At 47.7% G+C, this 16,943-nt stretch overlaps 1 protein-coding gene across 1 annotated transcript in view; it reads left to right on the top strand.

The window, feature by feature from the left end:
- EMB2816 (Small nuclear ribonucleoprotein family protein) overlaps positions 1-15,610 on the top strand; it is a 52,383-nt gene extending 36,773 nt beyond the window's left edge. The window contains exons 4-5 of the mRNA XM_086491925.1: positions 15,069-15,121; positions 15,201-15,610. Of these exons, the coding sequence (XP_086348051.1) occupies positions 15,069-15,121; positions 15,201-15,290 (143 nt within the window). The 3' untranslated portion in view covers positions 15,291-15,610. The remainder of the gene's footprint in view (positions 1-15,068; positions 15,122-15,200) is intronic.
- Positions 15,611-16,943: the final 1,333 nt, after the last annotated feature.

The following is a 16,943-nucleotide window of genomic DNA, read 5'->3' as shown; positions in this document are numbered from 1 at the left end:
TTTCAGCCACAGGCGGATTGCAACAGGTACAGAAGCTATGGAATGCTTACCTTGCCCTCTATGTACAGTATGGTGACGGGAGTGATGCCCCGCACGCTACATACTGCTCTCTTTCTCCCCTACGTGCAGTTATGTGATGCCCCACAAGAGGGCTACTCATTTGACTGATGTACAGTTGTGTGGGTTCATGCTTTTGTGCTGAGGCAAGAGCCTCCTTGAGCAGGAACAGGGGTAGCTAACTGCTGCTCCAAAGCAGGCACTGGTGAGGGTCATAACCTCACCGTACAGGTGCAAAATCAGCGCTGTGTATGCGCTGTAATTTGACTGTTTTTCAGCCATACGGACGCCAGGATCATTGGGAATCGTGCCCCACTGGCAAAGGACAGTTAGGGGACTGTTTGGGGCTGAAAACAGGGCAAAAACCAGTAAATACAGCGTGCTGAATTTACTGTTTTTGGACAGGAATCAGAGGGTATACGACAGTGCAAGCGAGTTCCAGCAGGGGAATTGGTTTCGCGCAAGTTTTGGGGCTGTTATGCTGCCGAAATTTGGCCAAATCAAATGGTATCTAGGTGGATACACGTGAAGGATTCCCAGGACCTTACCTTGTAATTTACCCTCCTAAAGAATAAAGAAATACCGAAAGGGGCGCCAATTTTGGGGCCTACAGGTTGTCGGCGTCTGCTCGGAGCATTCTAGCTTCCGAGCCGTGTGTGTATTCAAGTGTTAACTCCCGTCGCAAGTTCTCTTTGCAAAGTGCTCTGTGTGTGTGTTTAAAGTAAAGAATTTCGGGTGAAAGCCAACGCCTACCGCCCTACGGGCCGGTTTCATGGTTCCATTGCCGGGACATCAATCACTTTTTCCTCAAAGAGTGAGCCTGGATTGTTCAGGGTAAAGACACACAGTGCAAGAACGCGGGGATTACACTATGGCCGACAAGGGAAAGGGAATTATGGAAGAGGGTTCCTCTCCAAAGGACAGGCAGGAGATTCCTATGGTTTTTGAGATTGGCGAGAGCTCACGGCCACGTCAGTTTGTACCTCCTGTCAACGTGAATGTCCCTCCAGTAGTACAGGGCTTTATGACAGGGCAACTTGAGGATGATGCGTTTAAGACTCAGTTAGTTGCCGCGGTGAATGTCTTTTCGCAGCTGGTGCAGAATCCGAGGTTTATGGAATTCTTACAAGCGCCACCAGTGCAACAGCAAAATAGACAACCTACGCCGCGTACGGAGCTTGTTGAAGCTCAAGCCCAGGTACTTCATGAGGCGCAGGAGGAAAGGGAACACTCGCATGTTGCGGAGTCGGGGGCTCCAAAGCAGGTTCCTCCCGTGCTTGAACAGGTGGCTAGAACGCCTATTCCACAGGTTATGCCAGTTCAGCCCGCCACCTTTCAGAGCCAGCATGCTGTCTTGAATGGACAGGGAGCTGGATACCAGGCTATGCACTCAGTTTTTCCACCACCCACGGTACATCCTGGGTATTTCGGGGGTGGATCAGTGTTCCAAAGTATGGCTGGTTATGCGTCTGGAAGTCAGCCGTACATGCCAGGAACAGTGTTTGGGGGTATGCAAGGCATCATGCCAAACCCCATGTATGGTACTATCGGCATGCAGCAAGGTTTCCACGGCAACCAGGGCCAGTTTGGGGTGCCACAGGGTCATTTTGGCATGGCTGGTTTTTCTGGACAGCAGCCAGATATCGCACCTCTGACGCAAAATGTGAATGGCCAACACGTGCCGATCATGCCTAGTACAGTGCCCATGTTGCAGACCATTCCGTATGACAATTTGGGGGCACTAGAGAAGCCGAAGGCTTACAAAGAAGGTGGTGCAGCAGTAAAGTTTAGTACCTTCAGTGGTTTCGAGGACAAGACAAAGGCACTCACTTTCCTCCAGCAGTTTGATACAGCTTATGCGGGAGGGAATTTTACAGAGGCCTCGAAGGTCAGATTAGCTGCCACTTTCTTAAAGGACAATGCGCTTACATGGTGGACGACATTGTTAATGCAAGGACAGGCACCCGCCACTTGGGTTTACTTCAAGCAAATGTTTGCATCTGCTTGGCTATCAAATGAATTTGAAGCCGATGTCTTGACAGATTGGCACCAGCTTACGGCAGCTTTGTGCAAGAGCTTGCTGGAGTACAATAGGAGGTTTTGTAAAGCATTACTCTCAGTGACCTCCTACAGATTTGTGCCACTGACAGAGCAGATAGAGAAGTATTGTTGTGGGCTGCCTAAAGGGCTTCGCGATTACTGTACAAAGAATAGAGTGGCTACCCTTACTCAGCTTATGGAAGTTGCGAACACTGGTCTTGCCCTGTTGAAAGGAGAGGACAGTGGATTTCCGAGCAGTGACAAAGGAGGGCAGCAGAAGAAAAATTCAGCGAAGAAGCCCTTTGTGAAAACGGCTCTTGATGCGTCACAGGGGTCTGAACAGGCCACCAAAGACAAGGATTCAGCTGGGACTTCTGGAGCGCAGGCAAAGAAACAGAAAAGGAAGCCTTTTGTGCGCAAGTCGCTCGAGGAAAAGAAGGTCCTAATGGCTGAGAACAAATGCTTTATATGCGAGCAGCCTGGTCACTTTTCTATCAATTGTCCACAAAGGAAAAGGCCAGCTGACTCAGAGGATAAAGAAGACCAGAAAGGCAAGAAGCCTAAACCCACAGCAGGTTTAGTGCCAGACATGGTGGGTGACAGGCCCAGCACAGATGCCAGTGAGTTATGCAGGGCATGGGGTAAAGTTAGGGATCAGACGGCACTCATCTTCTTTGATCCAGGTGCCAAAGCCAACTTTATCTCACCAGAGTTAGCTATGAAGCTCGGCATCAAAGGTGAAGAGATGGGGTACACAGCAGAGGCAGGGTTGGCATGTCCTGGCCACTCAGAGTGTGTTACTCCTATCATTGGAAAACTGCGTCTGCATATTCAGTCGTATGTGGACACTGAAGAGTTTTACATCATGCCGCTGGAAGGTTGTGACGCCTTGTTGGGGATCCCGTGGATGTTCCGAGTGCATGGAGTCTTGGATGCCTACAACAAAAAGATCACTGTACAGTAGGGGCAAAACTCACATCTTGGATGTAAAGCTTAAAGGAGAGTCAGTCCCTATTGTATCTGCTTCTGCTATCATTTCTGTAATAAAGAATCATCTTTCTGTGTACTTGTTTTTTGCACGTGATGTCTCAGATAAGGATCAGTCAAATTTATCTGTGTTAGATAAAGAAAGGTCAGCATTTTTGCAAAAGTTTAGTGACTGTTTTTCTGATTCATTACTGTCGCAATTACCGCCAGAGAGACCTGAGGACCATCGGATAGATTTGGTGCCAGGGTGTAGCCCATCAAATAGACCTCCCTACAGGGTTAGTGCGGCACAGCAGAAAGAGATTATGGGCCAGGTTGAGGAGTTATTAGAGAAGGGGCTGATTCAGCCTAGTTCTTCACCCTTTTGCTCCCCAGTGCTCCTAGTGCAGAAGAAGGATGGCTCATGGCGCATGTGTATTGATTACCGTGCGTTGAATAAGAATACCATCAAGAATAGGTTTCCTATTCCTCGCATTGATGATATTCTCGATCGTTTAGAGGGTGCTGCAATTTTCAGCAGGATAGACCTGAAGAGTGGGTACCATCAGATTCGTATAAGCCCAGAGGATGTGCACAAGACTGCGTTTAGAACGACATTTGGTCTTTATGAGTTTCTAGTGATGCCGTTTGGGCTAACAAATGCTCCAGCCACGTTCAACAGAATGATGGACCGGATTTTCCGCTCGCATCAACAGTTTGTTGGAACATTCTTCGATGACATGATTGTGTATTCGAAGAATGAAGAGGAGCATAGGCGTCACTTGACCATTGTGTTCGAAGAGCTGCGCAGTCACAAGTTACTTGTCAATCCTAAGAAAAGTGAATTCTTCCTCGAAGAGATCCACTTTCTGGGCCACATAGTCTCAAAGGATGGTGTTAGAATGGATCCCGCAAAGGTCGAAGCTATCAAGACATGGCCATACTTGAAGACTGTGCACGATGTCAGAAGCTTCTTGGGATTGTGTTCCTACTATAGAAGGTTTATCAGAAATTTTGCAGAGATAGCATTGCCTCTTCACGCATTGCAAAAGAAAGAGGTCACTTTCAGATGGACCCAAAAAGAGATTTCAGCTTTTAGTCTCTTAAAGGAAAAGTTGACTTCAGATCCAGTTATTGTTTTGCCAGATCTCAGGAAGTCATTTGTGGTCCAGTGTGACGCGTGTGGCAGTAGCATCGGAGCAGTGCTAATGCAAGATGGACGGGTAGTAGCCTATGAAAGCCGAATTTTGCAAGGGCCAGAGAGGACTATGCAAGTCTATGAGAAAGAACTCTTGGCCGTTATTCATGCGCTTTCTAGCTGGAAGCACTACCTCTTAGGTGCTGATTTTGTTGTCCAAACAGATCATCAGACCTTGCGATACTTCTTGACACAATCAAAGTTATCCGAAAAGCATATGCGATAGGCAAACATTCTTTCCATGTTCCACTTCCAGATTATGCATGTGGAAGGCAAGAAGAATGTTGTGGCTGATGCGTTATCAAGAAAGCCACAAATTTCAGCTGTGTCAATTCCTTATCATCATGAGTTAGATGACATGAAGGAACATTATATTGCTGATGAAGATTTTGCAAGGATCTTTGAACAGTTACAAGAGGGGCAACATCACGAGCACTACCTCCTCAGAGATGGTTTTATGATGATGCATGGCAGACTTTGTGTCACTAGGCCACTGCGACATAAGGTCATGGAAGAGAGTCATGTCCCACCGTATGCAGGGCATCGTGGCATTGATGCAACAGTTAAAGCGGTAGAGACGTTCTTCTATTGGCCTACCTTGAGGAGAGATGTGGATGCCTTTCTGCGAGCATGCATAGTTTGCCAAAAGGTCAAGTTTGACAGGCAAAAGGCACGAGGGTTGTTACAACCACTACCGATTCCGGATAAGCCATGGGAAAGCATTGCTATGGACTTTATCTTTGATCTTCCAAGGACGCCAACAGGGAATGATGGTATATGGACCATTATCTGCAGGTTCAGCAAGCAGGCCCATTTTATCCCTGTCAGGAAGAAGATAAAATCTGATCAGATGGCACGCTTGTTCATGTACAATGTGTTTAAGTACCATGGTATGCCACAATCGATTATCAGTGATCGTGATCCTCGCATGACCAGTTTGTTCTGGAGAGGATTGTTTGAGAACATGGGTACTATGCTCAAGTTCTCGTCTTCGTTTCATCCACAAACTGATGGACAGTCAGAAGAGGCCAATTCTACTGTCTTAGATCTGCTGAAATGCTATGTGTCAGATAATAAGGGCAAGTGGGAACAGTATTTGCCTATGCTTGAGTATGCGTACAATAATACGGTGCATTCGTCTACTGGCAAAGCACCTTTTGAAATTGTTGAAGGCGGCAAAAAGGTTTCTCCCATTTTGCACACAAAGGACAAGATCTTTGAGGCAGATCGATATGTTGAGAACATGGATGAGATGTATAAGAAGATTAAAGTTGCCTTGGAGAAGACTCAGGCAAAACAGAAAAAGGCTGCTGATCGTCACCGTCGTGAATTGTTACTATCACCTGGTGATTGGGTTCTCTTAAGGTTCGAAAAGGCAAGGTTAAAGAAGATGAAGGGCAAGGAACGGCTGTTTCCTAAGCTCAACATGCATTACTATGGGCCTTTTCAAGTGCTTGACAAGATCAACGATGTGGCTTACAGGCTGAAATTGCCTGATGCGTGGAAGATTCATAATGCGTTTCACGTGAGTCTTCTAAGACCCTTCGTGGGTGATGTGCCAGAAGATATGCCAGTTGAGGATCAGCCAGAAGTTGAGGAACTTGATGAGATCCTGGTACCTGAGCAAGTTTTGGCACATAAGGACAGAAAAGTTAAAGGACAAGTTGCAAGACGCTATTTGGTGAAGTTCAAGAACTATCCGCCTATGGATGCAAAGTGGATGGAAGAGCATGAACTGTCAGAGTCACCAAATGTATTGCAGCTTTACCTTGAAGCCTTTGGGTTACAGCCTACTTATGCCCCAACCCAACGTGTGCAAAGGAGGGGTAATGATAGAGCTTGTACATCGAATGTACATATGAATTCAGTGCCATAGATAGAAATGGCAAAAGTATGAAGGCCTCATTAAGTCATTTGTATCTATGTATGTTACGACCTTTCTTGCGGATACATGCGATGATAAAAGAGTGTTGATAGCACAAGATCATCAGTGGCGTGTATTTATGGTATGCAATCGAGGACGTTTGCGATTTCAAGAGGGGGGTATGTCACGAGGACGTGGCAGTTATTAACCATGTCACAGAGATGTGGCAACTGCTAACCTTGGTTGTTGGTTTCTTTCCAATGGGGTTTATTTTATTTGTTTAAGACCCTCTTCTTGAAGTAGCAAACGGTCGGACATTGTATGGCCAATGTGAACGGTAGATTCACCCGCAGACGGGAAGTGGTTGGCACTGGAATTCGTATGGTAAGAGGATGTCTAGGCTCAGAGCAAGATCATATAGGTTCCCCCCGTCGCACTTAGCAAGTTGGTGGATACTAGGAAGTGAACTCAATTAAGGCGTAAAGTCAAGGTGGGACTTCCAACAAAAAGTATCCGACAGTTGGGCCACATTGCATTTTTGGATGCGGTCCCAATGAGGATAGATGGTCAGAAGACCAGTGGGAGCCCAACGGAAGCATCTCCTAAAATTTAGGGAACTGCTATTTTGGGCCACGAAATGTGTTCGCGTCATTACCTTCGGTATGACTAGGGGAACACTTTACAACTCTGCCGCGAAGTCAACTGACGCACCAGTTGAGATATTTTTAGCAGGGAAAGCCCAAACTCGGAAACTGGGCGACGTGTCAGCGTGTGAGCGATTCTGCCACTCTGGGAGGCAAAAACGAGCTGCATATCATCAAAGGGGGCGCCATTTTCAGCCACAGGCGGATTGCAACAGGTACAGAAGCTATGGAATGCTTACCTTGCCCTCTATGTACAGTATGGTGACGGGAGTGATGCCCCGCACGCTACATACTGCTCTCTTTCTCCCCTACGTGCAGTTATGTGATGCCCCACAAGAGGGCTACTCATTTGACTGATGTACAGTTGTGTGGGTTCATGCTTTTGTGCTGAGGCAAGAGCCTCCTTGAGCAGGAACAGGGGTAGCTAACTGCTGCTCCAAAGCAGGCACTGGTGAGGGTCATAACCTCACCGTACAGGTGCAAAATCAGCGCTGTGTATGCGCTGTAATTTGACTGTTTTTCAGCCATACGGACGCCAGGATCATTGGGAATCGTGCCCCACTGGCAAAGGACAGTTAGGGGACTGTTTGGGGCTGAAAACAGGGCAAAAACCAGTAAATACAGCGTGCTGAATTTACTGTTTTTGGACAGGAATCAGAGGGTATACGACAGTGCAAGCGAGTTCCAGCAGGGGAATTGGTTTCGCGCAAGTTTTGGGGCTGTTATGCTGCCGAAATTTGGCCAAATCAAATGGTATCTAGGTGGATACACGTGAAGGATTCCCAGGACCTTACCTTGTAATTTACCCTCCTAAAGAATAAAGAAATACCGAAAGGGGCGCCAATTTTGGGGCCTACAGGTTGTCGGCGTCTGCTCGGAGCATTCTAGCTTCCGAGCCGTGTGTGTATTCAAGTGTTAACTCCCGTCGCAAGTTCTCTTTGCAAAGTGCTCTGTGTGTGTGTTTAAAGTAAAGAATTTCGGGTGAAAGCCAACGCCTACCGCCCTACGGGCCGGTTTCACTATATCCTTGGTATCAGGCTCTCTCAGTATCTCATCTGAAGTATCATAAAAGGTTGTCTGATGATTTCTCGTGTAGGCATTAAAGCCTCTCAAGAGAATGATGTCACCATCTTTGGAAAACTCCCATATGTCCTCGTCTAATACAGAGAAAGGGGACTGTCCTCTAGGTGCGGCATACACTGAAGTGTTGGGGGCGAAGTAGCATATAGCAATGTACTAGAATCTACCCGTCTCAGCCCTCAATCTCACCCACATGTATCTGGCCCGGTCATCTCTTCGAACAATGTGCACAAGATGCTGTAACTCCTCACTGGATAGGACTCCTACTCCTCCTAATCCTTTGCCCCTTTGCTTTGATCTCGTCTTTGCTCGATAAGTTGTTTCCCATCTATATCCAGTCACATGTGGCATAATTTGTCCCGGTGCCTAGTGTGTCTCTAAGCAAAAGACGATGTCTCTCCTCGTAAAATTGTCCTCAAATGCCCTTACATCAAGATGGAGTGCTCCATTACAATTCCATACTGCCATCTTTAGTGTGGTCCCATAGGTCTCGCACCGTAATGTGGATCGTCGCTCACATATCACGACCCTTCCATGTCGATAAAAAGCAATCTTGCCTTTTTCCCTTGCCGCTCTAATCTCCGTCATTACCTCTTGTATATGAGCAATTTGCGAGAGTGTGAGGTCATCTCCAAGAAAGATGCCTGTCTTCTTAAGAGTTGGTCTCTTTATCAGAAAGTCCTTCGCTTCCATGGAGGGGAAACGAAGAATAAGTGCCCTTTCCTTTGATGTTTCTCCCTTGCTTCCACTTTACCAAGCCTTCTTAAGTGTCGGCTCATTATTTCCCATCATACTCTTGAGTTGTTTTACCTTTTCATCAACATCGCCTTGGTCTTTTAACAAATCCTTACGTGTACGGCACACACACACCTCCTTTGCTCCTCTTCTAGTGTCAAGTTAATGATGGTGGGTGTGGGGGTTGTTTCCTTGCCTTTCCCTTCGCGATCTTGATCCATTTCTCGGCCATGTCCCCTTTCTGTTGGGTCTTTGTAATAACATCCACCCACGAAGTAGTCATTTCTTTGTGTTGCTCCTTGCCTTCTTTGATGGCGTGCACTTGTTCTTTAATTTTGTTGAGTTCTTCAATTACTGAGGGTTGGAGCTCTCCCTCTTCGAGTGTGTTTCGTGATTGCAACTCTGCAAGCTCCTTCTTGAGTAACTTGATCTCGTTACCTTGGGCCGTCACACGATCCTCAAGTTTGTTTATCGTGCTTTCTTGAGCCGACACGTGTTCCTCGAGCAATTTTTTTGTGCCCAAAAGATTGCGGTTAATTTTGTTTATGGTCTCGCACATTTCTTCCTTGCATTTTTGAATGGCATCCTCCAAAGGGTCGTCTTTGCCGTTTTGCTTCTTCAGGAGAGAGAGAGAGAGAGAGAGAGAGAGAGAGAGGAGAGAGAGAGAGAGGAGAGAGAGAGAGAGAGAGAGAGAGAGAGAGAGAGAGAGAGAGAGAGAGAGAGAGAGAGAGAGAGAGAGAGAGAGAGAGAGAGAGAGAGAGAGAGAGAGAAGAGAGAGAGAGAGAGAGAGAGAGAGAGAGAGAGAGAGAGAGAGAGAGAGAGAGAGAGAGAGAGAGAGAGAGAGAGAGAGAGAGAGAGAGAGAGAGAGAGAGAGAAGAGAGAGAGAGAGAGAGAGAGAGAGAGAGAGAGAGAGAGAGAGAGAGAGAGAGAGAGAGAGAGAGAGAGAGGAAGAGGAGAGAGAAGAGAGAGAGAGAGAGAGGAGAGAGAGAGAGAGAGAGAGAGAGAGAGAGAGAGAGAGGTGAGAGAGAGGAGAGAGAAGAGAGAGAGAGAGAGAGAGAGAGAGAGAGAGTGAGAAGAGAGAAGAGAGAGAGAGAGAGAGAGAGAGAGAGAGAGAGAGAGAGAGAGAGAGAGAGAGAGAGAGAGAGAGAGAGAGAGAGAGAAGAGAGAGAGAGAGAGGAGAGAGAGAAGAGAGAGAGAGAGAGAGAGAGAGAGAGAGAGAGAGAGAGAGAGAGAGAGAGAGAGAGAGAGAGAGAGAGAGAGAGAGAGAGAGAGAGAGAGAGAGAGAGAGAGAGAGAGAGAGAGAGAGAGAGAGAGAGAAATGAAATGTTATATTAACGTCTTCAAAAGGCCATAATGACCTATGAGACCCGAAAGTTACAAAGTGGTGGATCTGATACAAAGTCAGAGTAACAAAATAACCTAACAACAGTACAAAACAAAGATATATACTATGGGGTCCTAAGTTGATCGATGTGAACCAAGCAAAAGACTAAGCAAAAAATGGGCGGCTTGTTGGGATAGCTGAATCACAAGAGATCTAGCATTGGTCGTTGGCGAATCTCATCAACTTCCTCCATGGTTAGTAGTCTGACTTGGCGTCATGCATGCCTTGCCAGCGTGCTCCGAATTTTCTGTCGTAGCCTGCGTCGATGCTGTGTAGTTCTTCGCAGTCGCGGGCGCCTGGATTTCCTCAGTTCAATCGCTCGGTCAATCAGTGTGCCTCTGGTGTGAGACGAGGGGGAGCTCTGTTGTGGGAGTGGCTCTTGCGGCTGTCCCGTGTCTGCTCTGAAGAAGTCCGTGATCCGTCTTTGAGACTGGTTAGCCTCGCCATTCATCAGGCTATCTCTGTGTCTGCGTAGCTCGAGCAAGAACAAACCCAGACATCTCTGGTCTTCGTATCCCATGACTCTTGTGAGTGGTCCAAAACCGTCTCTGAACAAGCAATGGAAGCAGCCCCGTATCTCGTAGTAGACGGGGCAGCGACATGTATAGTGTAGCTCTGTCTCAGGTTCCATGTTGCACAAGGGGCATGTCCTGTCCTCTGCTGGTACTCCGCTGTATCTCCCAGTCTCAATCCGCAACTGGTGAGAAGATGTGCGTAACTGGCCAATAGCACATTGTATCCCATGAGACAAGTGGGTATCCATGTATCTGGGTCTCGCCACAAAACCATCTTCCGTAAGCTGGAGAAGGTGGTCTTTGTAAAAAGCCATCTTTGTGCCCAATTCCTGTGCTGGTTGTATCCATGTCCTTCTGGTGTCTAGCTGGGTCAGGTCTTGGCGTATGAGCTTGGTGATCTCTGACTGTGTAAGGGTGAGAGATGGTGCATCCAATGAGTAATGGAATGGTGGCAGCCGGTCTATGCTGAACCCATGTGCCTGAAACCATGATGTCATCTCCCCATACCAGCATGTTGTATCTCCTTGTATGGCTAACTGTCGAGAGGATTCAAGTGCTATGCGAGCATATCTGTCTCTAGGACCATGTGCGGTTTATGAAGGAGACTGATCTGGTGAGCGCCTCCACCACAAGTGGGGGGGCTGCTAGCTCTGCTCGGATAATGGCCCGTGGTACTGATGCCTTGGCTCTAATGAGCCGCGAGATCATAGAGACGAGAGGTTTCTCCATGTTCCCCCATCCGTCTGAGCGACCCGTCTTCCCGTGGTGATCCAGTGAAGGTCCCCATATCTCGGTTCCATAGAGCAATGCTGAAGCCACCAAGGTGTCAAAGAGCGAGAGCTTCGTTCGGGGCTCTTGAAACTGAACCTGCGAACACATCCTCTCCAATCTACCCAATGCTGCGTGGGCTCTAGTAAGTCTGGTTTCTGCTGCTCTTCTGAGTGAGGATGTAGGTCCGCTAAAAACCACTCCAAGGTAAGTGTAAGCGTCTGTGTACTCCACAGTCTCCTGGCCGTATGTGAGTGTAGGTGCTGACCTCCTGATCCACTGTGGGGTGGTATTAAACACCATAACCTTGGTTTTACACAGGTTGACAGACAAACCACTTTCGTGGGCAAACGTATGCAGAGCATCCAATTGACGTTGCATTCCCTCTGGGGATTCGGAGATCAACACTATGTCATCAGCATATAACAAAAGTGGAATCCATGTCCCTGCCAACTGAGCACCTTTATCCCCATCTCTGTCAATGTAGTCAGAAATCTCATCCACATACATACCGAAAAGAGTGGGAGAGAGTGGGCAGCCCTGTTTCACCCCAATAGTGGAGTGAACCGGTGTAGAAAGTCCCTCCGGGGTGCGTAGATGCCCTACTAGTGATCTGTACAATGCCATGATCCCCCAAATGAGTTCTGTGGGTACTCCCATTTCCTGTAATCTGCGCATCAGTCTAGCTCTGGGTACTGTGTCAAAAGCTTTGCGGAAGTCCACAAAGCTACAATAGATCCGTCTCCCATGAGATCTGCCTTCCTTGATGATGGCCCTGAGTGTTAGGATATGGTCAAGAGTAGAGAAGCCTCTCCTGAATCCTGCCTGCCCAGTTGCACGTATTCCTTCCCTGTCTGCCCATCTACTCAGCTGTTGCTCAAGAATGGATGCATACAACCGTGCCAGTGTGTGCCCAATCATAATAGTGCGATAATTCCCAGGCTCCATGGGGTCTCCTGATTTGAAGATAGGTACGATTGTAGATAGGTTCCAAGTGTTCGGTAGGCCCTCACACATGGCACGGTTAAACATAACTGCTAGAAGCTCTGCTAGTAGGTCTTTGGCATGCATGAGATGCTCAACTACTAGGCCCTCATGATCATACGCTCTCCCAGTCTTCATCCTGTCAATGGCTTTCTTCACCATCTCAGCAATGAAAAAGACACATGTATGTGGGCATGGGTCGGGGGGGTTGGGGAGGGGTGGCTGTTCAGGTACTGTGTACAAAGATGATGCGTACTGAGCCCAGGTCTTTGTGGAGGAAATAGCAGGGGGGGGGGGGAACTGCTCATGAAAGAGCCGCCACGCCTCACGCGAGTCTTGACTCAAGAATAGCTGATATAGATCCTGCTCGAGTCTAGCCAAAAAAGCCCTCTTCTTCCGCCGCACCAGGCGTCGGAAGTCCATCTGTGACTGTCTGTGAGTGACGTCCCCCAACAACACCTCCCTCTGAAGTCTGGCTCTAGTCTAGCGGCACTCCTCATCGTACCAGCTGTTCTGAGGCATGCTCCCAAATCGGCGGCTCTGCTCAGGCTGGGTGTGTGGGTATGCTTCACCTGCTGCCTCATGTAATGTCTGTGTCAGTATATTAGTTAGCTCCTCCAAAGGTCGCCCCGGGTCCTCAGTGCATAGGCGTCTGTAGATTCCGTCCATGTATACAGAGTCCGTCTCCCTTGTGAATGTGTAGCGAGTAGGGGCTGCTACTCGTGGCCTCTGTGCTGCACTGAAATGGAAGGAGATGGTCATTGACACCAGAGCATGATCCACCGCCACCCCGACCGGTCTGGGCCCAACAGTGAGATCCTCGATACTAGAGATGAGATTCGGTTGTGCCATGACATAGTCCACCGTGCTGGCTCCATGTTGTCTGTGTGGGAAGCATGTAAAGCCTCCCGCAACAGGAAATCTCTGTAAGCCGTTCAAGATGGCCAATCCATGTGCAGTGCCCATGTCTATCAGGTGTCGCCCATACTCAGTATATTCCATATCGTGTGATAGTCTGGAAAGGCCCGTCTCTGCCACCTCTATCTCTCTTAGCATCTCCTCTGAAGTATCATAAAACACTGCCTGGTGATGTGCAGTCCTAGCATTGAAGTCCCCGAGGATGATAATGTCACCGTCCCTAGAGAGCTCCCATATGTCATCATCCAAAATAGAGAAAGGGGACTGTCCTCTGGGTGGTGCATAAACTGATGTACTCGGGGGAAAGTAACAAATAGCTAGATAGAGGTATCTGCCTGTCTTTGCTTTCAGTCTCACCCACATGTACCTAGCCTGCTCGTCCCTGCGGGCTATATGTATCAGTGGCTGCAGATCCTCTCTAAATAACACTGCCACTCCTCCCGAGCCCCGCCCTCTGTGCTCTGAGCGTGTCTCTTGTCTGTAGGCTGTCTCCCACCTATATCCACTGATGTGAGGCATGGATTGCCCAGGGGCCTGGTGTGTCTCAGAGTAAAAGATGATGTCTCTTCCAGTAAAGCTATCCTCAAAAGCACCCACATCAAGACGCATAGATCCATTGCAGTTCCAGGCAGCTACTTTGAGTGTGGTCCCATAAGTCTCGCACCGTCATGTGGAGCGTCGCTCAAGTATTACCACTTTTCCGCCTTGGTAAAAAGCGATCTTGCCTTTTCCCCTTGCCGCTTTAATCTCCGGCATTATCTCCTGCATATGAGTGATCTGCGAGAGGGTGAGATCGTCCCCAAGAAAGATGCCAGTCTCTTTAAGAGTTGGTCTTTTCTTCAAGAATGACTTCTTTGCTTCCATGGAGGGAAAACGGAGTTGGTCTTTAAGAGTTGGTCTTTTCTTCAAGAATGACTTCTTTGCTTCCATGGAGGGAAAACGGAGGATGAGTGCTCTTTCTTTTGAGGTTTCTCCACTGCCTCCATTTTTCTTTATGTTGCCCACTCTCCATGCCCTTGTGTGTGTCGGCTCATGAATCCCCATCAAGGCTGTGAGTTCTTTTACTTCTTTGTCCACGTTGCCTTTGTCTTTAAGACCGCAAATTCTCACATGTAAGGCGCGCACCCTTCTCCTCTGCTCCTCCTCTAGTGTCTTGTTAATGATGTTGTTGGGTGTGGACGTGGGCGTTATCTCCTTGTCTTTTCCTTCCTTTCTTGGCCACCTTGATCCATTTCTCGGCTTCGTCCGCCTTCTGTTGGGTTTTGGTAAGAACATCCACCCAAGAAGTCGTCATTTCTTTGTGCTGTTCTTCTCCCTCTTTGATGGCCCGTACTTGTTCCTTGATCGTGTTGATTTCTTCAATTACTGAGGGTTGCAGTTCGCCCTCTTCCAGTGTGTTTCTTGATCGGGCTTCGGCGAGTTCTTTCTTGAGTGACGTGTTCGCTTCCTCTTGGGTCGTCACAACGTGCTTATCTTGTTCTCTTGGATCAGCACACGTCCTTCGAGAATGTTTATTGTGCCCCAGAGATTGCGGTTCATCTTGGTGATGGTCTCCGTCATTTCCTCTTTGCATTTTCGAATGGCATCCTCTAGGGGGTCGGCTTTTTCGTTCGTCTTCCTCATGTTTGATCGCCGTCCGCAAGGGGGTTAGATGCGTGTGTGCACCCACTCTAGCAGCGGGCGCGGCACTGGATGTACATGTGCACCCACACTGACGGCGATCGCGAGGAGTGGCGGAGCGCGAGGCGGTGTGGCCAGGTGCCCTCAGTATGTTCAGAGAGAGAGAGAGAGAGAGAGAGAGAGAGAGAAGCAGCCCGGGGGGGGGGGGGACACGAGGGGTGGGGGGGGGAGAGAGAGAGAGAGAGAGAGAGAGAGAGAGAGAGAGAGAGAGAGAGAGAGTTCTGGTTGGTTGCAGATCAAGATGATCCATTAAAGACTACTGATCAAACCCGGCCATTGGGTCTCATTGTACGTACTCATCGGTTTGATTTACTCAATGATTCTTTGCAGATGTCAGTTTTCAATTGATATTATAAGGCATTTTCAGGTATGTCGAGGTACTGCGGTGATGCTTGTTGCCCCCACAGATGGAACAGAGGAAATAGCGAATCCTTTTCTACAGTCAGATGCAGCATAAAGAAATAGCGGGTTCACATTTCTTGTGGAGAGCTTCGATTTCCATGCAAACTGTCACTTCCCTAAAAGACATTAATCAAAGGCTTCCCCAAATATTCTACAGATTGAATTGTCTTTTGGCGGCACTCGCATAATGTTTTGCGGATGTATTCTATGGCAAGGCCACTGCCAATGCTCAGAAAGCAAGTGCAGTTTTCTGATGTTAGCTGGTTTTTAAGTCTCAGCTCATAATATTTACAGCTCTGAAAATTTCAATTGTCGCACAAATTACTTGTATAGGATTACAGCTATTTACACCTAGGCATCTGTTCTTCCAAGCTATTACCTTTGTATGGGGGTGATTTGTTGGTTTTTTTTTTTTTGGGGTGAAAGCATATGGTATTATTGTGGATATAGAAGCCACGAGCATGCACAAGGAAGCTTGTCCTCCTGGAGCCGTACCAAAGTTGTAAGATTGTGTAGTCTCATGTGATCCAAGTGAAAAACATTGCGGTACAAGATCATGACCTGATTGTCTTCAATGCATTGGAAGAGCCCGTAGATATGTTCCATTGAATTTGAAGAATGGGCAGTATCACTAACCATATGTGATTGATGTGGAAGGCTCTCCTTCAAGAACATGCATATGTGTAGCCTTCCATACTATCCATAATGCAATGGCCAACACAATGCACTGGAAATTATAGCTCCCGATAGACTCTCCCCATGTTAGGACAAGGGTTGGACCAAAGGGGGGGCACGGTCGGCTAGTGGTTCAAGGGTTCCTAAAGATGAGCTATGATGCCTATAAGAGGATGTGGTTGGGTGGAGAATAGCATGCTTGGTTTTGTGTCCTCTCAGTGATATCAAAGCAGCCTAAGTCTTGGAGAAGAGGGTCATGGAGATTGGTTGCATGTGCTTGCACAATCACATTCTCTTTTTCTTCTTCTTCTTCTCCTCTCTCTCTCTCTCTCAGGGTTTGACACAGCTATGAGGTATGCGTGAAAAGTCTTTAGCACACAGCACCTAGGCGGTGGGTGGCTTGCATAGAACCATGTGGGTAGGGCCGAATATGTGCGTGAGGGTGAGAGACAATTTTTGTATCATGCATGCTGCCCCTCTCGACTCAAAGCTGCTTGTGTGTCTCCAACTTTCTGTGCTCGTTCTGCAGCATCATGGAAGCTTGGCTCTGGAGCTTTTGTTTACATTGGGTGCCTCTTTTAAATTGGTCTTCTATTGGCGAACCCCCTCCAAGGGCCTATTCCCACTCAAAGAGAGTCTTCAACGTCATCTTTGCTAAGCGGGAGAACCTTAGAGTTGCTCTGAGAATTGCGCAAGTCGATGGCAGTGGTAAAAAACAATTCATTCACACTTTTTTGTTTTTTTCTATAAAAGTTTTTGTTGAGAATTTTCAAGAATTGCCAAGCAAGGGGGAATGACTTCTTGGGAGGAGGCTTTTTAGAGCCTTAGGTAGGCAAAGGACTCTAGCCCCTTGTTTTCTTGGATCAAAGTTGCTATGTAGAGCATAAAGACCACAAGTTGGGGAAGCATGACAAGCAAGAATTCAACCAAGCTTTTTTTCAAGCACGGATTGATTCTCTGAACTTTGGTTACCATACTTTCTCCTCTAGCCAATGGCTTTTTTGGTGCTCGAATTGATAGGCATTGTTTGTTC

Source organism: Adiantum capillus-veneris, chromosome 2, assembly GCF_014529385.1.
Source record: "Adiantum capillus-veneris isolate H3 chromosome 2, ASM1452938v2, whole genome shotgun sequence".
Lineage (NCBI taxonomy): Eukaryota > Viridiplantae > Streptophyta > Polypodiopsida > Polypodiales > Pteridaceae > Adiantum > Adiantum capillus-veneris.
The sequence above is the reverse complement of the archived record's forward strand: the minus strand, read 5'-3'. Positions and strand labels throughout refer to the sequence as shown.